Source organism: Prionailurus viverrinus, chromosome A1 (genome assembly GCF_022837055.1).
Source record: "Prionailurus viverrinus isolate Anna chromosome A1, UM_Priviv_1.0, whole genome shotgun sequence".
Taxonomy (NCBI): Eukaryota; Metazoa; Chordata; class Mammalia; order Carnivora; family Felidae; genus Prionailurus; species Prionailurus viverrinus.
The window spans coordinates 70,207,852-70,233,853 of NC_062561.1; the positions used below are offsets into that span (position 1 = coordinate 70,207,852).

General features: G+C 48.6%; 1 protein-coding gene across 4 annotated transcripts in view; it reads left to right on the forward strand.

Annotated features, from left to right (window-relative positions):
• FARP1 (FERM, ARH/RhoGEF and pleckstrin domain protein 1) overlaps positions 1-26,002 on the forward strand; it is a 293,252-nt gene that overhangs the window by 253,783 nt on the left and 13,467 nt on the right. For all 4 annotated transcript variants that reach the window (XM_047851626.1, XM_047851615.1, XM_047851633.1 and 1 more), the window contains exons 17-19: positions 16,397-16,478; positions 22,393-22,630; positions 25,618-25,748. In XM_047851626.1, the coding sequence (XP_047707582.1) occupies positions 16,397-16,478; positions 22,393-22,630; positions 25,618-25,748 (451 nt within the window). The remainder of the gene's footprint in view (positions 1-16,396; positions 16,479-22,392; positions 22,631-25,617; positions 25,749-26,002) is intronic.

A 26,002-nucleotide genomic window follows, 5' to 3' on the forward strand; every position in this document is an offset into this window, starting at 1 on the left:
CCAGGGTTGAGAAACCGCCTCATTGAAAATGGAGAAAGGTTGGAAACCCCACTTTAGGGCCACACTGTAGGTTGGGGCTGTGAATGTAAGAGAAATGCCACTTTTCAAAATTAAAAAAGATTCCACAGGATCTAACTTCTTATTTTACCTCCCAAAGTCTACCTGGAAACATTCGGTTGCATTCTGCCATGTTCTGTTGCCTCATCATTCCTACAAAGTGAGACGATGCTTTCGTAATGGAGTCAGAGAACTTACAACTCTGGAGAAATCCACTCACAGTTTGTTTGGCCAGTGAGATGTGTGCGAATGCAGTCTTAAATCTTCCCGTAGGCTGGGGCGTCTTGAGCAGGTGTCACTGTGGCAGCTCTGGTCCATGTGGCAGGTGACCTAAATAATGTTGGGGAGGCCACACACAGGAAATGTCATCAGCTGTACCCTGGCAGCTCAGCATGGTGGCTTCAGCTGGCCCCTGCCACCAGAGAGAGCTTCAGGGAGCTGTAGGGAACATTTCATACTAGGAATAAAAGCCACACTCTTTATTACCTGTGACCATAAATCTTTTGCATCTGGTCCTTCACTGTGAAAGAATATCCAGTTGCCTAAAAAGCAGCTGCTGTCATTTATTTCCCAGAGGATTTTCAGTAGATCTTTCAAAGATCTATAATTTTATCCATGTTTTACATGATGATATCAGAAGCATGTAAGAGACTCAAAGCTAGAAAGAGAGCAGACAGTCAGTATGAAGCTCAAGGACATGACTTGACCTTGCAACAATGGACCCAAACCAAATTGATGACATTTATCAGGAATAAATGTAAAAGTCTGCTGCTAAGTTCAACTAGTCACTTCCTCAAGTGCATGATGAGGAATTGGCAGGGATTCAAGGCAAAAAGGCTGAGTGAATGAGTGTGTGAGTCAACAGAATAACACAGAGAGGACCCCGCGTCTGTATCTGTAGCTCTCAACATCAGCTGCTCAGCAGAATCACCCGGAACCTTTACAAAATCTTGATAGCCAGGCAGAACCCCAGACCAGTCATATTAGAATTTCTGAGAGGTTGGACCTAAAGCTTCCCCGATGATTCCTGTGTGTAGCCAGGGTTGAGAATGCTTGTCCTAGACTGCCTCACGAAAGCGGCCAGAGCACAAAAAATGCTCAGGGCTCCTTCAGAACACTAGGCGCAATTCTGAGTTTCACTTTTGAAATGGAATAGAGAATGCATTCCATTAAAAAAAAAAAAAGTTGTTGAAACTATGGGCATTTGTCCTAGAAGAGAGAAGATTCTAGAAAATCTGATGGCTCTGTTTAGTCTGGTCATGTGAAAAGGGAGTAAGTGTCTTCTTAGTTGTATCAGAGAACAGAATCTAAACAGTGAATTTCCAAAGAGGCACATCGTGTCTAAATATAGAGAAGGATTCCCTAGCACTAACACTTGGCGATGAGAGGCTGCCTTAGGAGGTAATGAGTTCCTCCACCTTGGGGTTTCTTGAGCAGAGGTGGACTATTTCTAGAAGGCATTTATCTGTTGGAAACCCCAAACCTGGCACTGCAACACGGTCACCTGGGATTGGGGATGGGGGAGTTTTGAAAAAATAGAGATTGCTAGGCCCCATCCAGCCCTCCTGAATCAGAACACTGGGAGGAGTCCCAGACGTGTGTATTTCTAAAGTGCTTCTTGAGATGACTGTGATGAATACCTTTTCCGGAACAACTGATACGGAGCTCCTGTGACAAACCTAAGATTCTATGATTCTCTGAGTTGCATTTTGGTTATAACTCTTGTTTCTTCTACAAGCAGTGAATGCATGCACAGGTGGGTGGGGGAGCGAGCGAGCTAGCTCAAGTATAAGGCTTTGCCGGCTGGGGGCTTGTGGTCTCCGGAGCAGAAAGGCATGGAAAAGAAGGAGGGCCGGGCCCTGTCATGGATGAGTGAGCCATGTCCAGTGTGGGCATGGGGCATCACTGGCCAGTTCTGCCTTGACGTCTGGGCCATTGATGCCTGCACGGCATAGGCAGCCTGTGTGAGTGAATATATTTAAGGAAAAGAATGGAACGCAGGGAGGTTCATTAAGAAAGGAGTTCACACCGGGTTCTGGACCGCCAGGCCAGATGGAAGTAGATGTGTATGCATGTATGTGTCTATTCAGTCTGGGGTATGGGAAACCCGGCTGGCCCGTGCCGAGGGGGATGGCTGTGTTCTGACTGTGTCCACGCTCCCGGCCACGCCACCACCGGACATCTCTGGCTGCCTCTGGCCCTTGTGGAGCTACACTGTGTCATCTGTAGTATGTGCACCTCATAGGCCTGTTACATGGACAAAATGAGACAGTATTTGTGAAGGGCTTAGCCTTCTGTCCCATTCGCAGAAGGTGGGAGAGGAGCTGATCTTTCTTTATATTGTTTATTTTGAAATAACTTTAGATTTAGAAAAAAGCTACCACGAAAGTAGGGTTTCTGCCCTCATGTCAGCTTCTTCCATCATTGGGCACATCTGTCAGCTAGGAAACTAACGTGGCTAAGTTACCATCAACTAAACTCCAGGCTTTACTCAGTGATACTCTTTAAATTACTACTGTTAATGGAAAGAAATCTAAAGTTTACTATGCACCTAAAATTCCCTCAAATTTGGTACTTAAATGACACGGCCACCATGGTTTTACATGAGGCAGTGCTATGCTTCGATCAGCAGTGGGAAGTCTTAAGGCAGAAAAGTTACCAGGAATTTCCCTGAATGAGGAGGCTTGAACCCCTGCTCAGTAAACACACCTGCCCGCATCCAAATGTTGCGTCCTCCTGAGTAAACCCACCTGATGAAGGGATGGGCTGTTTCAGCCTGGCCAAAGCCCAGGTGACCCTGTTTCTTCAAAAACCAGGAAACAGGTTTGGTGACTTCTGAAAACAGGAAGAATGCCTTTCTTTTTGAAAGCCAGGATATTTTGCCCAGCTGTTCAAATGCACTCAGAGAAAGCCTCTTACAACCTTTGGCTTTCGGAGCTGTGTCCCAAATTCCAGCCCCGAAAGGCCTGGCAGGCAGAGTGAACACCAGCCGCCTCGTTCCCCAGACCTGGATTCTCCAGCACGATGCGCCTCGGTAGACTGTGCCCCGTGCAACATCAGCCTGCAGGGAGCTGGGGTCTGGGCAAGAGGCCTGCAGAGAGGCATGTGGGATCGGCTGTGGGCACACACAGTTCTCAAGAAGGGTCTGCTGCATTTATTAGAAGCTTGGCAGCAGATTCACTTGGAAGGGGTGCAGAAGTCTAGCCGGGAGGGGTGGGGAGACCGGAGGTTGAGATGTCGCCGAGCAGACAAGTCGGGCCCACGGGACCAAGGAAAAGGCCAGGGGGAGGCCCCGAGAACTTTGATCCTGGTTACCTGGGAGGATGCTCAAAAAATCAGGAAGCCGAAAGAAGAAAGCAAGAAGCAAATATAACAGAGGGAAGCTGAGTTTGCTCTGGGTCACATCAGCTTTGAAGGGTCAGTAATGAAGTCCTCCCGGCAGTTGGAAACTCAGGTCTCAGGCTTGGGAAAGAAATCCGGTGCAGTGATATGGATATGGGAGTTACCCACAAGAAGAATCCTGCCCTGCAAGAAACAACAGTGAGGCAGAGGAGAGCCAGGGACAGAATCGTGCCGAATACACCTTATTGTCAACTTTCCATAAACGTGTAGCTCATGGCAGAGCAAGAGCCAGCAGAGGAAATGGAAGAAGCCACGAGGGGTGAACAGGGGTGGAGCATCCCCGAGGAGAGCACGTCTGAAGAGTGGCGGGACGACGTGCAGAGAAGATTGAGGCAGGGTCCCTAGGGTGTGGGGGCAGGAGCAGGCTCGGACCCTAGGGGGTTGAGAGACAGGAGGGTGTCCGTCCGGAGCAGAAAGGAAGCTCCTCTCTCAGGAGGACTGTGATCAGGGATTTCACCCGTGGAGCGGTGTTGTCCTGCCAGGATGCTCCAGGGGCTGAAGAGGAGTGGGGGGTCACCGTGTGGGTGAGACCACGATTTGCAGCCCTCCCCCGGAGTGCACATCTTCATAGTAGCTCCACGGTGAGCAATCCTAAAACAAAAAATGAGTAATAAATCTTTTCATCCTACCCACTCTTTGAAGCTGGTCATCCTTAAAAGAAAGTCATAGGAATTCCTCAAAAAATTAAATCTAGATTTCCCATGGCACCCAACAGTGTCCAATCCTAGCTGTATGTTCAGAAGAATTGAGAGAAACGGACCCAGACAGATACTTCTACACCCACGCTCATAGCATCATTATTCACGGGAGCCAAAAGGTTTGGTTTGGAAGGAACCCCGTGCCCTCTGATGCGTGAATCGTTAATGGATAAACAAAATGTGGTACATCGTACAACGGAATAATATCCTTAAAAAGGAAGGGCATGCTAGGGGCGCCTGAGTGGTTTAGTCAGGTAAGCATCTGACTCTTCGTTTCGGCTCGGGTCATGATCTTGAGGTTTGTGAGTTCAAGCCCCGTGCCGGGCTCCAAACTGACAGCACGGAGCCTGCTTGGGATCTTCTCACTCCCCCGCACTTTCTCTCTCTCTCTCCCTCCCTCACACTAAATAAACTTTAAAAAGGAAGGATATGCTGATACATGCTACAACACAGATGCACCTTAAAGACATGCTAAATGAAATAAAAACCAGAACAGTGTACAATGCCACTCATGAGCTACTTAGAGCAATCAGATTCAGAGAGACAGAAAATAACATGGAAGTTGCCAACGCCTGGGGTTGAGGAAACAGCTAGTGTTCGGCTGTCCAGAGTTGGGCAAGATGAAATGTGGGGATGGGGGCGCCTGGGTGGCTCAAGTCGGTTGAGCAGCCGACTTCAGCCCATCTTGATCTCACGGCTTGTGAGTTCGAGCCCCACATCAGGCTCTGTGCTGACAGCTCAGAGCCTGGAGCTACTTCGGATTCTGTGTCTCCCTCTCTCTCTGCTCGTCCCCCACTCATGCTCGAGCGGTGCCTTTTCGAGGTGCCTTTTCCTGGGAATGCAGACCACACGGTGCACACATCCCGCTTTCTACCATGTTCCTCATTCTTGGAGCCTCTTTCATTTCCCATTATTGTTTCCCCATATCGCCCAGCTGCTCCGTGAGGTCGATGGGGCTCCCGGCTGAAGCCATGGGAGGTGAAAACAGACTCATTACCTTTTTAAGTGACCCAGAAGGGGATGCGGTTGGCGATCATGCCAATCAGCCGGATGCCGTGGTTTTCCCCTGACGTGGAGGCCTGCGGTGGTTAATCTCCTTGCTTCTCTGGCCTGGTTTGAATTTGGGACCGTGTTGGGAAATGCTAGAAAGGAGCCCTGAGGTTGGACAGCCTGTGTCCTGAGCTCATCACACACCTAAGTGCATCCTGTATGCAGGGCGGGCAGGGACACTGCACCTCCCTCCACTCCCCAGAAACGTACCTCAACGACAGGCAATTTCTCCCAGCGTCCTCTGTCCTTGTGGTGGATGCAGGCCTTCGAACCTGGCATGAGCACACGTTCCACGTGGGTGTGCACACACACATCCACGTCTGCCCTCCTGTCCTCTGTGCGTGTCGGCCCCTCCACACCTCCCCCCACCCGAAGTAGACATCTGTAGGCTGTTTCCCACGTGTACATAAGGAAGGGATCTGATTTCTATGTTATTTCCCAAGATAAGGCTGACTGCAGACCACACCTGCAGTTATCTTATGGAGTAATAATGACTGTCCCCCAAGCGTTGTTCACAATTGCCTAATCCTTACCAGACCAGTCCCGTGGGGAGGTCTCCTGTCTTCACCGTAGGACATTTACTAGAGTCCGTGAAAACTGTTTTCCTTCTTCTAGAGCAAAATCAGCTGCCATGCCTTTTCTTGTGGAACATTCTTGTGTGATGTATCCCACTGCCTCCCAGAGTCCCTGCAGTGATGAGTTTGGTTGTGAGCAGGAAGTCTGGGTTACAACCCTGTGTCAGGAATCCTGAGAGGCTTTACTCCAGCACAGTCCACCTGGCATCTCAGTTCCTCACGCACCTGCCTTAGCACTTGGCCAGTTGTTTCTGTGCCGCTTAGTCTAGACTGGAGCTCAGGAATGGTGTTGGCTTGGTTGAATGCCTGATTGTTTGTCAACTGCTTCATAACTGGTTAAGGCTCATTTTTATTGTGGTTTCAAATCCTTTTGTGCCTCATCTTCCGCAATGACTTTGAGATGGTTTACAAATGGAAAACAATGTAAGAAAAGGATAAAGACCTATAAAGCCACACTGTCCAATATGGCAGCTACTAGCCACTTAAAGCAATCTCAATTTAAAATAATCAAGGGGTTCCTGGGTGGGTCAGTTGGTTAAGTGTCCCTCCGACTCTTGATTTTGGCTCAGGTTGTGGTCTCACAGTGAGTTTGAGCCCCGCATTGGGCTCTGTGCTGACAGCATGGAACCTGCTTGGGAGTCTCCCTCTCTCACTGCCCCCTGCCCTACTCGCGCACACACACACACACACACACACACACTCTCTCTCTCTCTCAAAATAAATAAACAGATTTGAATAATCTAATAAATTAAAGATTCATTTTCTCAGTAACACTGGCCACATTTCAAGACTCATTAGCCACATGTGGCTAGTGGCTATCATATTGGATGGCAGATATGAAACACGTCTTCGTCATCACAGAAAAAGATCTTTTGGACAATATTGGTCTAAAAATGAAGAAGAAATAGTACACATTACTATAAGAAACACAGGCCCTTGGACACAAGTTGCTGAAAATATCTATAAAACAAATGCGTGAAAATGCCTTGGTTTGGTTCACGGTAAATCTCGAGTAATAAGTTCATTTAGGTCATGTCTCCAAGGGTCAAGGATTGATCTTTTGTAAAGCAGAAGGGTGTCTGGCAAATGTGGATGGACAGTGCTTTTACAAAGTCTGATTCACATGCAGAGTCGTGGCATTAATATTAATAATCAAGTACCATTAATGTGCATTTACTGTGCGTAGACTCTTGAGACACCTGGTGCTGTTGTAAAGTTGGTGTTATTGATAAAAATTAAAATGACCACCAGGATTTTCCCATTCGATCTTCAAAACCAGGTTGACCAACCCTTGGCCAGATCTGGCCTGCTACCTGTTCCTGCTAATCAAGTTTTTTTGGAACATAGCCACACGCGTTTTTTTTGTGTGTGTGTGTGTTTTTTTTTTTACCCATTGTCTATGGCTGCCTTTCACAGGTGAATACTCATGACACAGACTGTGTGGCCTGAAAAGCCTATGGTATTTACTATCTGGCCCTTTATTAAAATTTGTTGCTCCTTGTTGAAAAACACTTCCCTAGGTGTAGGTGTTATTCCCATTGTATGATTGGGAACATAAGGCCCAGAGAGGTGAGACCCCCGACATACAACCCATAAGTGACAGAGGTACAACTTGAACTTGGGTCTGATCTGATCCTCAGCTTGTGGCTTTGCAGCTGTGTTGTTGAGGCATAAGGCTTTACACCTGGAAAGTGGCTGAGAGTGCATCTGCCGTGGATTCCTCATTCTCTCTCTCTTTCTTTAATGTTTATTTATTTATTTAGAGAGTCCCTGAGCAGGGGGGCAGGGCAGAGAGAGAGAGAGGGAGAGAGAATCCTAAGCAGGCTCTGCACCGTCCGCACAGAGCCTGACGTGGGACTTGATCTCACAAACCATGAGATTACCACCTGAGCTGAAATTGAGAGTCAGTCACTTACCCAGCTGAGCCACCCAGGCGCCCCAGATTCCTCATTCGTCACAGGAGAAAAGGAGAGTGTGGCTTGCCCTGGGCCACACAGCAGGAACCCGGCAGAGCCCCAGCCAGCACCTGTGCCCCCAACCCTTGCATCCTTTCTTTCTGCTCCTGGCTTTGGGATGTCAGCTGTGCTCACCGAGAGGTCCTTCTGCTCCAGACACCGTCCTGTGCTGTTCTCTCAAAAGGGGCAGGAAGTACACGGCATCTGGCCAACACTGGCCCTGTGATGGCTTTGTCTACAGGAATATCACCTGTAGGGCTCAAATCTGAGAAAATGGATTCAGATTTTTTTCTAATCCACCAAGAGACTATTTGATGGTGAAGTGGCCACCACTGAGATGGTAATATCCGAGGTGACTCCTGTGGAATTTAGCTGTGTCGCAGCATATCCTCGGAGCCTCTCTGTCCGCTCCCAAGGGATTGCAACAGAAACAACAGCAAGGCTCCTTCCAAGCCCTTACACACTTTGTTCCGTCCGCACGGCGCAAAGAGGCAGGTTCGGATGAGGGGATTCAGCCTCGGTCAATAGGGTGGATTGACAGCCTGCCCAGGTGGGAGAGTTAACGCTGGACTTGAACCCAGGCAGCATGGCCTCCAGGTCCTGCCCTCCATATCTTACTCAACCGCCTCTTAACCTTGTCCTTGGATTTGCTGACAGGGCCTTCTGCCCCCTCCCTGTGGAATTTCGCAGGGGCCTTAGTTTCACACCAAATGTGCTATTTACTGAGGGAACAAGAGGAGGAAGGAGAGTAGACCTTCCTCCACAGGCTACCTTTTCTCAAACCACATGGGCTGTCGGGCATTGTTCTCTTCAACAATCGTAAACTGCTAACTGCCTCCTTTCCTGTTTGGGTCTTAGGGAAGCTTTTCTATTTGCTTGCTCATTAACACATATATGTGACGTGCTAGGAACTTTTGAGGACCCGTATTTCACTACTCCCCGTGGTGTCTGGGAAATCTTGAGCGGTGGTGTTTTTGGCTCTGGCTGAATCGGACACAAGGTGGGTACACGGCTATGGGACCCTAGAGCAGAGAGCATCATCTGTGGTACTCTTTTGCTCTGGTGTAGGTCAACAGAGATGCTAAGACCATTACAATCTGAGACGAGGCTCCTTCTGTATGTTACCGTCAGGAGGACTTTATTTTATCTCTTTGATTGAAAAAAAAGAATAGAGGTTGCTTGCCGATTTTGTTGGTGAGAATTTTGGCTAACGTGAACTGAACATTCCCTGTGTTCCAGGCACTGTTAAATGCTGCTCGTGTATCATGTCTTTTAATATTTACAATCACATCATTAGGTAGATACTGTTGTTATCTCCTTACCTCACAGGTGAGGAAATGAGGCACAGAGAGGGTGAGTTGCTTGGCAGATGTCACACAGCTGGTTAAGGGCACGACTGGATTTTGAAACCAGCTGGTCTGCTGTCACTATGCCTTTAGCACCAGAGGCTTGAGGCGTAACGTTTAGAGGGGAAGAACTCCAAAGAAGCTGGTTCGTTGCTGTTCACTTGTAACTAACCTGAGAACAACTTCTGGCCCCCGGGAAACCCCAGCCCCAGGCATGATCTGAAATAGCCCCTGCCTGCCCCCCTGTGCTGTTCATGCTGTTCAGGCTGTTCCTGGCCACACACACACACACACACACACACACACACACACACACACGCACCCGTAATGGGGTAAAGATGTGACACACTGTTTTCCTCCCCAGTCACACATTTGGGGCTCTGGTGGCAGGGCCATCTCTCCACTTCAGAACCTTGAGCTGTGTGTGTGTGAATCCCCGCGTCCACAGACTTGGACAAATGTTTATTGTGTCCCTATTATAAATCAGTCATTCTCCTCAATGCTCAGTGAACAAAACACGACACAGTTATCACTCTCCTAGAGCTTGTATTCTGGTTTCATCCTTCACTCTGTTCTGTGTCAAGGAGGCAGCCAGACCAGCCAGATAAGATTTGAAAGGGGTATCCTTGTTGGGGGGGGGAGGGTACTTAAGAGCACCTGCTCTCTTTCCTACTTAGGCCAAGCCAAGAGATCAGGGGGCCTCTGACCCTTTTCTCAGAACAGAAATCCCTGTCCGTATTCTAGAGGTGTTAAAAATGATAGCTTTAAGACTGGCCACATCGCTATGAGAAAGCACCTTGTGGGGCACCTGGGTGGCTCAGTTGGTTGAGCGACCGACTTCGGCTCAGGTCATGATCTCACGGTTTGTGGGTTCAAGCCCTGCGTCGGGCTCTCTGCTGACAGCTCGTGGCCTGGAGCCCTGCTTCGGGTTCTGTGTCTCCCTCTCTCTCTGCCCCTCCCCCTCTCATGCTCTGTGTCTCTCTGTCTCAGAAATAAATAAACATTAAAAAAATTTTTTTAATTAAATAATAAAAAAAAACACCTTGCATTTCTACAACATCTTACAAAACACTGTCTGTTAAGTTGTCTCATTTGACAAAACAACCTTGTTGCCTTATGCCCATCTTCCACCCCACCTCCCACGGAAAATGAGCTCTGAAAGTTGGTTGGTATAAAACCAGGTAGGACTACACCCCATTTCTTGCTTTCCCTGGAGCCCATGAACCTGGGGGCAGGGAGGTAGCTGTAAACGTGTTCTCTTTCTATCTAGAACGATGCTGTCAAGTAGCACTTTCGGGAGTGATGGAAATACTCTGTGTCTGCGTTGTTCAGTAATAGCCACTGGCCGCATGTGGCTGGTGAGCACTTCACATAGGGCTCGTATGGGTGAGGAATTGAATTTTAAAAGTTCATTTTAAGCGGAGTTAAGATGTAAGCAGCCATATGTGGATACTATACTGGGTGGCACAGTTTTAGAGGCTCTAAAGGGGAAAGGACTCTGGAGTGGAAGATAGGAGAATGCAGCCTTCCTTTCCAGTCATGCGTGAGTGTCACAGCACCTGACATTCCTCTCCATCCACTTCCCTGGAATTCAGAATCTTCGAGATCGTTGTCAAAAGGCAAGACTCGGGGTGGTTCTCTGAGCGCCGCCCCCCAACCCTTCAGCAAAATCAGGCTACTTCTTGTGTGTCACAGCTTTAGTTTGACGATTTTCATTGGTTTAAAAAAATAAGACCATGCAAAAAGTGTTTAAAACCATTGCTGTCAAGGTAAACAGCAGTGAAACTCATTGGAGACAAGGTAGTGTGGTCTACCTAGAAAACAGCCTGGAAGCATAGGCAATGGAGGAAAGTTTTGAAAAATTAGCATAAACAATGGAACAGAATTTATGGGGTATACCTGTATACCATGGGGGGGGGGGTCACTTACATACTTATTTATATAAATTTAAGTTTAAAATTTTATGTTTGATTCAAAGCCAAGAAAGACACTACAAGGACACTGAATTCATTATATTCTGCCCCAGCTGGCTTTCCACTGTCCACCCAGGGTTCCAGGGACAATGATGTTGGTGACTGTTTCCTGTTAACCCATGAGTAGCATGACATGTTCTCAGTCACATGTGGGAGCTAGTTTTCCCTGAATTATCTGCCTTGTTCCTGACTGGACAGACCCCTGTGCTTTGAGACCAAGCTGCTTTCCTAGAAAAAGGAAAACAGTTTTTCCAATCACCTGAACCGCAGGCGGGTTTCTGCTGGAAAGCACTTGAGAGCGAACATTCTCCAGGCCGCTGATGAGTTTTAAATGCTTTTCTGTTCCCCTGCATTTTCATGTGTGGCTCATGAACAGGACTGAACCCAGGTGACCACTTCAGGTCTCATCTGGGTGCTATCAAGCCTGCCCGTGAGTGGGGCTGTGACTTGTGCTCCTCTTATTAAACGGGACCTGGCCTTAAACCCAGAAGAAAAGCTGATGTAAGCATCCTAGCATTGTAACTGACGGGCATGATGTCGCCAAGAAGGGGAGGCATCTGCCAGCTGAAGGTACCGCTCAGAAAGTGAATCCCTTATCTGTAGCTACCAAAGGGAAACACTCAAGCGCCACATGCCTAGTGAGGATGCCTCCGGCCCGAACGTCTTTCTGGGGATGTGAATTAAAATTCAAATGAATTGGATTTTCTTCTCCAGGGATCTCAAAGGATATTGGAATCCATCAAAGAATATTGAAATCAACATAGATTACCTGTGGCTAATATATATGTTAGATGTGTATAGTATATATAATATATAAACATAATGAATAGATAAAAAGATAAATATCTAAATATTAGGTATATGATATAAATATAAATACAATGTATTACTCTGGCTAAATTGTTTGCATTGAACCCAGCCACCCTCCCTCACCCACACATTCATGGAAGACGTGTCTTTATTCTTTTGCTTATTTATACATTATCTTTCTACTTACACGTATACACAAATACATGTGATCACAGACCATTTTCATTTAAGATCCTAGAAACCACAGGGACTAGTAAGAGCAAAGATGTGATGTCTGATTTGCAAATGAGGCCTGGGAATGAGGCTCACAAAAGTTCAGTCCATCTTGCGGGGTCAGGGAGCGCCCAGACACAGAGTGAGGTGGGAGATCCGCCTCCCCGCCCCAGCTCCAATCGGCAGTTGGCTTTATGTTTCAGTCTAATGAGATGATGCTTCATTTGTCGGGAGGAGAAGGGAAGGGCTGAGTGTTTGGTGAACATGCTTGCGTTTATACTAGGCTACTCGAAATGCCCAGTGGGTCAGTCACTACCTGCTTTCCATGGTAAAGAATCTCAGACACTCGACTGAAGCCAGGCCTGATGTCCCGCTCCCCAGAAAACTCACGGTTGGGAGATGGCATCCTGGGGTGCATAGTACCATGTGGGATAGCTGGGGGTTGTATCACCAATGCATGAGACCGTGGACACGCTGTAGACTGTCCTAGGGTTCCATGAAGATTTCATGTTGACCCGGGATTGGGGGTGGGAAGGAGGGGAGCAGAGTGGTGATCTCTCCCATTGGCCTTGCCCACCTGCACCTACTGCCAGTGTTGTATTTCCTGACAGAGTCAAAGCCCTCAGGTGCAAGGGCTCCTTGTACCCCTTGGAGACAGCCTCCTTATTGGTCTCTCCCACAGAGAACTGGCCCTTCTAGCCTTTTCCTCCTCTTCATGGTCTGTCTGCTGCGGAGTTAGTGAAGTGTCTACTGAGGGGCAGGAAGACTTGGGAGATTCATGGTGGGGGGTGTGGGGGTGTGTTGGGCCCAGCGCTGAGCTAACGTGTCATTGCTCCAGGGAGTGTATTAATCATGGTCCACGGGGCAGAATTTAGCTTCTGGGAAGCTTCTGAGTACATGGGCTTCCAAAGTGAAATTGTCAAAAGGATTTTCAGCTTTGTTGCCGTGCGGTAATTACACGGACAACAACTATGTGGCCCTGTCTTCTAAACAAGGACCCTTTTCTTCTGAGGTTAACATCCAGAGGATGTTCTGGAAGAATTATAATTACTTTTTTCATGTTCTTAATAATAAAATGACCTTTTAGTTCTGAATAACAAAGCAAATGCTTTGAACTTGTGGATTTGGTGGCATTAACATGCAAAGGAAGTAAAAACATGACAGTATTTCTATAGGAAGCAGCAGTTTTGGTTTGCCCTATTCCCATGGACTGGCACCATGTTCTGGAACTACACAGGGGTTGGGACTGGCCATGTGTGCTACTGGGTGGGGAGATCTCGGGAGGCGGGCAGCGCTGCCTGGACCAGATGCATTGACTTCTGGGGCCCCAGCCTGCTGTCCCCACACCACCTAGAGCTGGCCCTGTTTGAATTTATCCACATCACTGTCTTCCCCGGGGCACAGGGCACTGATAATGGGAACCCAGGGCTATTTCTAAAATGAAAGTAAAGATGCCAAAGACAGAGAAACAGGACTCTGCTAGCCAGCTGATGCGGGAAAATGTCCCCTTGAGTTTGGGGCTTTAACATCAGTACATTTTCTTTTAACAGTGGGCAGAAGAAGGACGTGCAGTCAATAAAATCTGACTTACACTACATGCTCCACCCCACCCCCCATGTTGCTTCCCAGCACTTCATTTTCCCTTGGGCATTATCTGCGAGAATGAGGAAATTGCTTGTTATTAATAAAGCCCCCCCAATTCTCCCCTTGCCCATCCAATCCGGAGGACTCTGGCTAAAATATCTAAATTATGTCCTTTGAACTAACTAAAGACCTTCCTTAGCTGCATTTGTCAAATGGTATGCCCATTTGAAAGTTTTGGGGTCACTTACATAAGTTTCAGGTCATATCTACATACCCACAAATTGAGTTTCAGTTGTGCCTTGCCTTCTCTTATTAATGTGTGGCATTTAGTCAAAATCAGGACATTCTGGCTCAGTAGCTTTTTTTGTTCAGGTGTTGGAGCGGGGGGCGGGGGGTGAGCAGTGGGGAAAGGGAAGGGGAGCTTTCCAGCTCCTTCCAGGGCATCACGTGATGGTGAAGGTGCAGGCTTGAAGGAGGGGTTCTGTAAAGCAGAAAGCTTCCGTTTGAGGCCAGAGCTCCCTTCTCCAAGTGTATAAGGAAGAGAGCAACCAGTAAACTCTCAACTAAAAGTAGGCACACATCAGGATCAACAGAATGGCCAAACAATAAACTTCTCAATAGAGATTGGATTAATAACCATTTGCTAAAATCCCGGAGACGCCTCCACCCTGCGGTTGACAGGGCAGAATAATATGCGGTGATTAGCAATAGACTGAGCACCGTCTCTAAAGCAGAGCCTGGGTTTAAGTCTGTCACTTAAACATTCTCCGGTGACCCCATTTTGGGAGGAATTTGATCCACTGGGTGGGGGATAGGAGAGACAGACAAGGGAGGATACCTGAGGTTCCCGGCTTGAGCAGGGGGCAGAACAGTTACATCATCAAGGGGGTTAACATAGGAAGGGGATTGAGTTTGGGCAGTAAGATAATTAACTCTGGAACCTCTTGAGTTTGAGATACTTGCAGGGTCATTCATGTAGAACCCTCTGGTGGGTGTAAGAAATACAGTCCCTGGGTCATTTGGACAAGGGGCATTTGGGTACAGATCTGGCATCATGCATAGAACCCGTGGGGAATCCAGGGATTATACAGGAAGAAGTAGGAAGTGAAGAGAGCACATAAGCACAGATGCATTCCCAAAGAACACAGACCTCTCAGGAGTAGCCTGAAGAGGGGGAGGTGGCCACGAGGACTGAGAACTGACCTCCAGAGGCCTCCCAAAGCTGGAGGCCAAGTGCCTGGAGTTTGAGGCCCCCAGGCCCAGAGAAGCTGCCTAGGGGCAGGGTTTAGGCAATTAGGAGGTTGGTGGTATTCCTTCACAGAAGCACTTCAGGGAGTGGAGGACAGAATCCAGACTCAATTGGAAGAGGAGCAGTGATTAAGGCAATCTGCCAACACCCTTTGTTTGGGCAGCTGAGAGGAAGCAGAAGGATTGGGGAATTCTGTGCGGGGGGGAGGGGAAAGGAATACAATAAAGAAAGCGCCCAGAAGCCGACACCGACCCAGGCTGGGAGCATAAGTATGTTGTCTGTCCCTTTATTCCGGAGCAGCTTTAACTACCCCGTGGGTCTGGGTGCTCGGTCTCCCTGGTGATGTAATCTACGTGTCTGCTGAGTTAGAACCAGGGGAATGTATCATTTCACTGCCTCCTGCTGGAAGCCCCGAGCTGGGGCTCTCTCTTCTGACTTGGAAGCCCCATGCCCGGATTTTTACCTTTTTTCTTTTTCATGCATCCCTCTCATTTAAGTTAGCTTCTAGCTCTCCTGAACAGTTCGTTCGAAGATATTAGCCATCAGTGGGTAAATTCACAGATACACACCGGTGCCATGGTTGGAGGGGTGTGGGCTGGACCCCCTGGGCTCAAGTTCAGGCCCACGGTCTCACGATAGCTGACATTAGGCAAGCCGCGTGGTTTCTTTGTGCCTCGGTTTCTTCAGCTGTTTAATGGTGCTGATGATGGTACCTGCCTCATAAGGCCGTCACGAGGGGTAAATGAACTAGTGCTTATAATGTGCTCAGCACAGTGGACCGTGCTTAATAACCACCTACCGTTATTGATATTCCTTTCCTCTCTGCTGCTTAAGCTCTTAGCTTATCAACATTGGCTACAGCCCAGAGCCATAAGAAATAAGAATACAGTATGCCCAAAACTCTGCTGAAAGGGCCCACATCTTTGTCATCTTTCACCCAGCATCTCTGGCTGGGGGGAGTCTGGAACCTCCCTTCCCTGCCCCTCCCTGTACCTGGGACACCCATCCTGCCCACTTCTGCCCCTGTTCCCACCTCCACACGTGGGGCTCCTGTACCTCCTCAGTTATGTTTTTCTTTTCCCTAGGGCTGTCCACACAGCTCTTTGTCTGCTTTAAGCTAAGGGCTCTTGGGACCAGAAACCTTGTCTGTTAGTGATTTCCAAGCTCTTGTAATGACGCCCAAATCACCCAAGCGTGAATGGGGAAAAACTTTGAAATGAGACCAAATTAAAATGATAGCACAATGGTTCTTCCCTGTCTCTTTCGAAGTACAAAGGGAATTCTTTGCAGAAGAATGGGGTGATTTCATAGTCTCCTTCCGGCGCTAACATTGTGTGACGCCCGGAGAAGGGAGAGGTACAAATAATAGGGGATTGGAAAGGAAGGCATAAAGCTTGCTGTTTTGTGATCTGAGGCCAGACGTTTTCCGGTTATGTTTCCACTGTTCATGCTTTTGTTTCCAACCCCTTTGCCTTTGCTTTCAGGGAAGGCCGCTCAAATGCCCACATCAGAGGGGATTACCAAAGAATCGGAGATGTCCTACTGAAGAACATTCAGGGAATGAAGGTGAGCTGCTTTGGGATTCCGGTGGAACGAGTTCCCTAGGGAGAACCAGGCTGGGCCTCCCGGAGGCCTGGGCTTCAATCCCAGTGCATAACCACACATGGCCTGATTTGACTAAATACAGGTAAACGCAGGGTGAATTCCTCTGTCCTTGCAGACAATCGAGTTTGGAAGGAAAATGCAGCCCCTTTGGGAGAAGTACTTGTAGTACTTTTCCTCCTTAAAAGCTCTGTGCTGTAATCAAAACAATAGGTATTATCTGAATAAATCATTCAGCACTCATTTTAAAAAACGACATAGACAAAACGTGGTTTGGTCGACTGAACATTGCACTTTTCATCAGTCGTTTTGGCTTCTTGTAAGTGTGACGAAAACATTGGGTTTAGAGCCAGGTAGGAATTCTAATCAATCCTATGACTTGAAGTCACTGTACCAGGCAAAGACATTTCTAACCAGCCAGCAATATCTGCAATGATACAAGAGTATACCACCAGACATATTGAACCAATATTCTACCTCATTTTTGAAATCTGCCCCATCTCTTAGCAGTGAAATTTTCATTGTTACATTTTCATCTTAATGCCTTTAATATAGAATATTTTAATTCACAGTTTACCTTTTGAAGACAAATACCTCTCTATTTACATTTTAAAGTGATCTTCCTACATTTCAACTGGCCCAACAAAGCCTAATACCTTTACTAATAACTCAGAGCAACCCCTAAAGAAGGAAGGTTGCTCCTGCCACCATTTCCCCCCATCCAACCAACCATCCATCCACCGCCCCATCCCTCCCTCCAGGATTAGCTGAGCACCCACAATGTATAAGATGCTTGTACAATAAAAGTTACTGTTGGAGTTTGAATTAATTCCCAAGAATCTTACTAAGTTGTTTAAGGCTTTATTTTTCCCCCTTAGAATGATCTATCTCATGAGCCAGGACAAGGGGATGGTGGGGCGGGGGGGTGGTACACAGACAAGACAAGATCTAAAGCCACTCCAGAGCTTTCCTGTTTCTCTTAACAAAGATCAAGATACTCTTTAACAGGCCTTGAGCACACTTTTTTACAGTCTTCAAAAAGCAACACTGCCCTCTGGGCAAGACAAGAGAGAGGCCATGAAAGCTATCCGGATTGCAGAATCCCATGCAATAAATGCAAAGAATTATCTAAGATGTTCTACAGCCACGGTGTTTTTAATGCTTTAAGTAAGGCTGATACACAAAACTCAGATGTAACAGTAACAGACCTCCTTGTGCTTTCCATAGTATTTTTTATTAGTGTATTTTCTTTTCTAAAGCAGTTTTAGGTTTACAGAAAAACTGAGCAGAAAGCCCACAGAGACGTCTATGTGCATACTTGAGTGCGCGCGCGCGCACACACACACACACACACACACACACACACACACACACACACAGTGCCCTGGTACTAACATCTTGCATGGGTGTGGGATCTTTGCTACAACTGATGAGCATTACTATTATCTAAATCCATAGTTCCCGTTAGGGGTCACTCTTGGAGTGGTACATTCTGTGGGGTTCTGCCAAATGCAGAATGTCATGTACCTGCCATGACAGGATGACACAGGACAGGGTCACTGGCCTAAAATTCCTCCAGGCTCTGCCTGTTCATCCCTCCCCTCCCCCACCCCCTGGCAACCCCCGACCCTTTCCTGTCTGCATAGTTTTGTCTTTTCCAGAATGTCCTATAGTTGGAATCACACAGCGGGCAGCCTTATCAGACTCTTTAACGCTTGTTAAAGATACTCTTTTTTTTCTCTCTTTTGTAACATGTTTTTGTTACTGTTGGACTTTGCAGTTATTTTCCTATGTCCGCCTGTTTTTTTGGCCCAGTTGGCTTTTCCCTCTTTTCTCTCAGTATTCCCTTCATCTGAGATGGCAGCTGACTCTGGAATGACATGGGTTTGAACTGCGTGGGTCCACTTACATGTAGAACGTTTCCCATAAATACAGGATACCATGAATGTATTTTGTCTTCCCTGTGATATTACATATACCACTATATGTTAATCAATGTTAACCATAAGGTTTCTAGTCAACATTAGGCTATTATTAATAGTTCAGCTTTGGGAGAGTTAAAAGTTACATGCCGATTTTTAAAAAAAATATATTTTTTTCACATTTATATTTATTTTTGAGACAGAGCACGAGTGGGGGAAGGGCAGAGAGAGACATACACAGAATCCAAAGCAGGCTCTGGGCTCTGAGCTGTCAGCATAGAGCCTGACGCGGGGCTCGAACCCACAAACCGTGAGACCATGACCTGAGCCAAAGTTAGACGTTCAACCGACTGAGCCACCTAGGCGCCCCTAAATGCTGATTTTTAATTACGTGGGGGAGTCAGTGCCCCTCACCCCAGGGTTGTTCAAGGGACAGCTGTATAATCCTGCCCAGGGAGGGCTTCTGCCTTCACAGACTCCCTTCAAGGAGGCTTGGACTCCACCATGGGCCTCCAGAGACGGCAGTTGGAGACCTGCCAGCCCATTCCTTGCCCCCTTGGGGACAGTCCCCAGCATCACCAGCTGTCCTTTGTGCCTCGTCCACGGAGAGCTGACAGGCAGTGGTACCAACCCTCCTCTCTGTTCACCTAGTGCCTGAGACCTCCTAGAACATACCTGATTTTCGCTCAGAGCAGCTCTTTCTCCTCAGTCTGGTGAGTTGGCATTTTTGTGGTTAGTCAGCTTCGTCGGCTGTGCTGGCATTTGAGTTCCTGTGCGGATGCCATGAGCATATTTATAGCATGGAGCTCCGTGCAAGCAAAATAAAAATAGGTGGAGAGGCTCAGAGAGCCACTGGCTGCCGTTTTTAGCATTTGTTTGGGTTGCTTTTTCTTGTGGTGGTTATAGCTGGTTTTAAAGAATTTTTATGAAGTATGAAGGAGAGCCAGCAGAAGGTTCGAGAGATGTAGAAGCCCAGGATAGCACTCTTGTCCAAAATGCTTACAGTGATCTACAGCTTGCAGTGTCCTTCCTGTCCCCCACCCCCACAGACCCCTGTGTTTTTACCTGCATTGGCAGGGGCTCAGCCAGACTGGGGCGGTTCCCAGACCCTCCACTCATGACCATGACCGAGGGAGCTGGGCCAGGGGCTCCAATCCCTGCCTGAAAGTCAGATACCCAAATTAGGGTATCTTGCTTATGCCGCAAACTTCCAACTGCAGACATCTGCTCAGATGCACAAAGGCACTTCAAAACCCTCCCAAAGATCCATCTTTCACCCAGGCTGGGACCTTCACTCGACCCGTCTGTCTCCTCAGGTGCCCACCTCCTGCCCCCTCTCCTCCTTCATCTTCTCCCACCTTACTCCTTCTGGCTCTCAGCTGGCTGTCTGCTGGAGGACCCGACCAGCTTCCTGGTGTTGCCCTGCCTCCCGGCGAGCCGTCCTCCCAGTCAGCACGGATGGTACCGCCAGACTGCCGAGGCTCACGACCCTCCTGTGTCTCTCTGGCTGGGAGAATACAGTCCAAACCCAAACCTGACAAAGGCCTTCGTGTTCTAGCCCTGGATGATCTTTCCAGGCCCTGCCCCGTGTCCTTCGCATGCTTCTCTGTGCTCCAGTGACCATGAACTCACCTCTCCAGGCACTCAAGGTTCTTGCAAGACTCCTGCCTTGGCTGGGTGCATGCATGGTTGTTTTTTCTTGTTTTGTTTTCTTTTGTTTTGTTTTGTTTTATTTGAAGTGACCTCTACTCCCAACGCGGGGCTCCAGCTCACAACCCCAAGATCAAGGGTTACATGCTGCCAACTGAGCCAACCAGGCACCATTCATTTGCTCATTAAGGCATGCAGGCAGCAGGCATTTACTGAGTGCCTATGTGTGTATCAGGCCCCGAGGATGCAGGAGCATGACCGATGTGCACTCTTAAGGTCAACTTGGGAACAGCGCATATAGTAACACGGCCTGGAGCTGCACGTGTACACACATGCACGGGGGCACATTTAACTGGTAGAGTCCGAGTAAACTCCGGATCATACCAGTGTCAATTTCCTGGTGTTGATATTGTGCTATAGTTACACGAGATGTTAGCCCTGGGGGAGGCTAGGTGCAGGACCTCCCTGTACATTCCTGTGTAAGCTCCTATGAATCTGTATTTCAAAATAAAAGTAGTCACTAAGCCCAGCAGGGGACACCACGTGACAAGGGCTGAGATGGACACATACGGCAGAAGTACAGAAGATAGAGGAGTCCCTAACTGGGGGAGGCGCGTGGGTGTTGAGGGGGTTGCTGAGGCCGGGCAGGGCTCCTAAGGGGCGTGTCACGTGCAGAGGCTCTGGGCATGAGCCGGGCAGTCAAGTGTAGGTTGTTCAGTTTGCTCACCTGGGGTGAGGTGGCAAGAAGCACAGTGGAGGGGGGGGAGGGTTATATCCTAAGGGCCCCATGTGCCCTGCTGAGGACTCTGGAGGCGTGGAGGGGTGAGGTGTGGAGGCAGAGGTCCTGATGGAGACACCACCACAGTAGGTTGGGGTTGGTGGTGGGGGGGGGACACAAAGCCAGAACCAGGGCAGTGACTGTGCAGAGAAAGATGGTAACAGCCTTGACGTTTTTAGGAGGTAGAATCAGAAGGACTTGGTGAAGGATTCAAAAAAAAAATGGAATCCGGAATGTTTTCCTGGTTTTTCCATCCTGGATAACCGGCTGGTGGCGGCATCCATCCTGAGGTTACAGAATCATGGGGCGGCCCCACTTGAGGCAGGCGGTGTTGGGTTTCCACTTGGACTCACCGCGTTTCAGGCTCTTTGTGAAGCCTTTGGGGAGCGTGGAAATGTAGATGTGGGGTGGGCAGCACATGGACGGCAAGCCCACTCCCGGGAAGGAAGTCTTGAGGACAACTGCTGTTCTCTTGTCCTGGATGTTCTTGTGCCATCTTGTTACCCTTACCTTGCGATTCCCCACCTCCCGTAAGGACTGAATTCCTCCTTTAATGCTCTATTCTCAAACCCTCTATCCTCTTACCCTCGTCAGTCTCTACCACCAGCTATTACAGGAAGGGAATATTCAACAGCATGTGTTAAATATAGTAAAGCAGACTTTATTCAGGACCATTGGGACTGGGTAGGGTCCACTGCTGTGGGGGAGAGAGACTGGGCTCAACTCTGAATACAGCGTGGGCAAGCGGGGACTTCTAGCCAAGGGGCAGGGTGGGGGTCAGAGGATGGGAAGGTACAAAGAGGAAACATCGGGGATAAATCGGGTTCTGGCTGAACCAACCAGACAGGATTCTTTGCTGAAGACAAGGTGATCGCACATCACCTGGGGATGGTAAGAGACGAGGAACCCAATGTCAAGGTGGCCAGACGTCAAGGGCCAGGGGTTCCAGTTAGGCTTAGTAGGATTTTTGCTAAAACTGGCTTTTCATAAGGAAGCTCCCAGACCAGTCAAGGAGAAGCCTCAGGAGCCTGCAGAAAAGATGGTCAAGTAAAGTATCTTTGTCAGACCCCCATAGAGTAGGCTCTGTCTCTAATTCTCACCCAGCGCTCTGGAATGGAGCAGGGCAGGTGGCTCATGGCAGATGCTTCCTTACCGAGAAGCAGAAGGGAGGAGTTTAACAGAAATGCGTAGCTGTAACTATATGACACCTATTGAATTGGCCCTGGGCTCTTCTGACATTTAGAAGGAAAGCACAGCCCCCTGAAGGAGCTCCTGTCTATTAATTCCCCGCAGTTTTGCCAGCCTCACCTCTAATATGGCATATACGTCTCCTATGCCAATTAAAACGCATAATGCTTCCCTAGAGGTTTTTTCTTCATCCCGAGAGCCTAACGGAAATAATGAAATCAATAGCGAATGGGAAAGCTCGAAGTAGAATGAAAGGAAGCCACGAAAGGCCAGGGTGATGTTCACTTCTGAGAGTCGGGCCCGGTGGAACGCGTGTGCGCTCGTGTCTCGCCCCCACCAGCAACTGGCGGCTCACCTGTGGAAGCACAGTGAAGCTTTGGAGGCGCTGGAGACGGGCATCAGGAGCTCGCGGCGGCTGGAGAGCCTGTGCAGAGACTTCGAGCTGCAGAAGGTGTGCTACCTGCCGCTCAACACCTTCCTCCTGCGCCCGCTGCACCGGCTCATGCACTACAAGCAGGTCCTGGAGCGGCTGTGCAAGCACCACCCGCCCAGCCACGCCGACTTCAGGGACTGCCGCGGTGAGCGAGGGGCGGGGCCTGCCGCAGGGAGCGAGGGGCGGGGCCTTGCGATCACGTGGGGGGGGGGCGCGCGTGCTGCTTTTTAGCCCAGGGCCCTGCGCTTTCTGTTACTTCTTGGTCTTTCCATAACGGAAGTGATAACGGTCATTAGGACCTCTCTTTGGTCCTGGGTAGTTTAGCGCAAAGAACCCTGGGGAAGGCCCATTTAGAGTCGGCTCCCCCACCCCCACTAGGAAGCGTCCCTCTCCCTAGGTGGTTGAAACCTTTGACCCTCCTAGGATCAGCTAAGGAAAACAGCCTGTAATAAGTGCTTCAGCTAATTGCCGCTGGGCGTCTGTCGTGTGCCAGTCACCTTAAGAAGCACCTCACCTGATTCATTCTGTCTCTCTCTGTCTCCCCTTGCTCACTTGCTCTCTCTCAAAAACAAAAAGCGCCTCACCTGTATTGACTCATAATTTTCATGACCAGCCTACAAAAGGCAGGGGTGAGCTCATTTTACATATAGAGGTTACTGAGACCAGAGAGGTTAAGGAACATGCCCAGAGTCACACAGCTAGAAAGCAAATGACTTGGAACCTAAACCCAGAGCCCACATGCTTGACCATCCTATCCTTCTGTCATGATGATATTACCCACTGTCGCTCGCTCAGCCCTGGGCCAGGTATCTTACCAATATTAACACCTTGACTCCTTTAATAACCAACAACTCCAGCCACGATAAATATTGTTTCCCCACTTTACAGATAAGATACCTGGGCCACTGCTATCTCTCTCTTATTATAAACGCCTCCCATCTGCATTCTCTTTTTCTAAATGCACCTCTTACTGTTTCGTTTAAAACCTGGGTAACACCAGATTCCCTCAGGCTACCGTCAAAACTTCCTGACCTGGCCCCCGAACAACATCGAGCACCTGCTGTGTATTGGGCATATGAAAGTGAATGACGCAGCTGTGGCCCCCACGCATGGGACCCGCTGGTGGGCACAGAGGCGAAGACACCTGGACAGTGACTGCCCTGTGATCTGACCTGGCCTTCAGGGCTTAGGGGGAGCTCTCTGAGGGAAAGGATATCTTATCTTTACAGCTAAGGTATAAATAGGAGTCTTCCCAGTTTGGGGGGAGGGTGTGCAGTATGAAGCTGGGAACGGCACGTACAGAGGTCCAAGGGGAACAGAGACTGTGGGAACACCCCAGAAAGTAGAAGTTCTGTATGGAACTCAGAGGGATCGCAGCAGAACTGAGACTGCCAAAGTAAGCAGACCCAGATCCCGTGGGGTCTCATAAACCCCAGAGGACCGCGGTCTCGAGCAAAGGGAAGATAGGAAGGGCTTTAAGGAAGGAAATGGAGACGTGGGCTTGTTGCAGAAAGTCAATCCTTTGGTATGTAGGATATGTAGAGGAATCGTACAGGTTCATTTCTTAAAAGATAACCCCAGAGAAGTTTTGGTGAAATGACGAAGACATTGGCAGTTCACGGAAGGGGACAGAAATGGCTGGTGACGTGGTTTTGGTTTGTCACACATAGGTCGTTAGTCTTTAAGACCATGGTGCTTCGTGCCTCTGCACCTCGGTATAGTCTGTTCCTTCTGCTTGGAGTCGTTACTGCCACTACTCACCCTCTCCTGGCACAGGGTTCCTCCTCCTAGGAGCCTGGAGGTTGCGCCTGACCCTCTCCACCCGCCTACCTTGTCTTATATAGCAGTTGCCAGTTGGCCACACCCGGGTGGGAGGACTTAGAATTGTATGGCTAGATCAGCCAGAAAGGTGAAGGACATCTTTCATTCCACATGTACTGTCCTTGGCTGGCTTGCCCAGCTGGCATTTTACGGAACAATCCCCGGTAAAAAAAAAAAAAAAAAAGTCTGTGGTTGACAACTAAATGGAAAAAGCATCGGTTACCTAGCTTAAGACCTAAGGTAGCATGGTTGTGAAAAGGCTGGGGGGGTATATGTTTACTACTCGTGAGGGATGTAGTGTGCCAAGAGCCATTCTCGAGATGCCTCCCCATGAGCGCTCAGGGACCAGGGTGCCATCTTTTTCCTCTTAGAGCCTCCTCAGTTCCCCCCCCCCCCCCCCCACTAAGCATTCAGTGCCCAGTGACTGTTTATTGGACTAAGCCGGCCAGTAAATGTCTGAAGATTGAGCAAGTCCTGGGTTTTGTCACTAAGGCTGGGACAAGGCATTCTGTGATAAGCCGGGAAGAATTTAATTTGAATCCCCAGGGAGAAAGCAAGGATCACTTCCCTTCCAATGTTGAAGTGCTGGGGGCGAGGAGGTGTTTAGTGTTCTGAAGACTGGCGTTCAGTTGACAAGTACTGCTTGACAAAAATACCTAAATAGCTACTGTGGGTTTACATGTCACCCAAATGTGTCCTAAGGGGACAGGAGCTCCTTTTCCAGATCAGATGCCTCCCAGTGTAGGGAAGACCCTCTCGTGAGTGCAAACTCCAGCTTTCTTTTGCCATCATTCTTCGCAACCGTCTTGGCAAAATGTGATTTCTGCAGAAGGAAGGACTGGGGTTTGCTGGAATGTTAGTTGCCCAGAAGCGTCACACTATCAAGGAGACTCTCTCACAGAAAGATCCCCTGTCTGCCCCAGATTTTTCTGTGGCCTCTCTATCCTCTCTGTCCTTCCCAGGTAACAGGAGGTGGATAGAAACTTGTGCCCTGAGGACAAAATTCTAGTTCGTATTCCACTGCGATCCCCTCTGTGCCAAGTGATTCCAATGGAAAGACAGCTATCCACCACATAGCCACAAAGGGCCATTTTCATTTCCAAGATGCTTTGGGGAAACTCAAGCAAATAAATTCATATTGCAAATTTTTATTTGTTAGAGATTTTTATTAGAAATAGCAGTGTTTTCCCCTAGAAGGACAGCCTCTATATTAGGGCGGCTACTGGAGGATATCCCCCCGGAAGTCTGATGGGGAAACAGACCCTCGTCCGCCATTAATGCTGCCATTTCCGGTTCTGTTCCCTTGGTCAGCTGCTCTGGCAGAGGTTACTGAAATGGTGGCACAGCTTCACGGTACGATGATCAAGATGGAGAATTTCCAGAAGCTGCATGAACTCAAGAAAGACTTGATTGGCATCGACAATCTTGTGATTCCGGGAAGGGTAAGTAAGCAAGCTGTTAGAGGTGAAGCCAGAAAGGCAATGTTTAAGTGACTTAAATTTGAACCTTTTGAATACGGGCTCTCCAGTTTAAGATCTCCCCCTTCTGAGTGAAGTGGCTTCCTTCCAGCTATGAGACAGTTGGGACAACGCCTTGAACATGACAGCGTCACTATCATTCCCCAATTTTGGGTCAGAAGGAGATAAAGCAAGGCTAAGATCTCCTTTTTCTGCTTCCTGGTTGATTTGCTAATTTA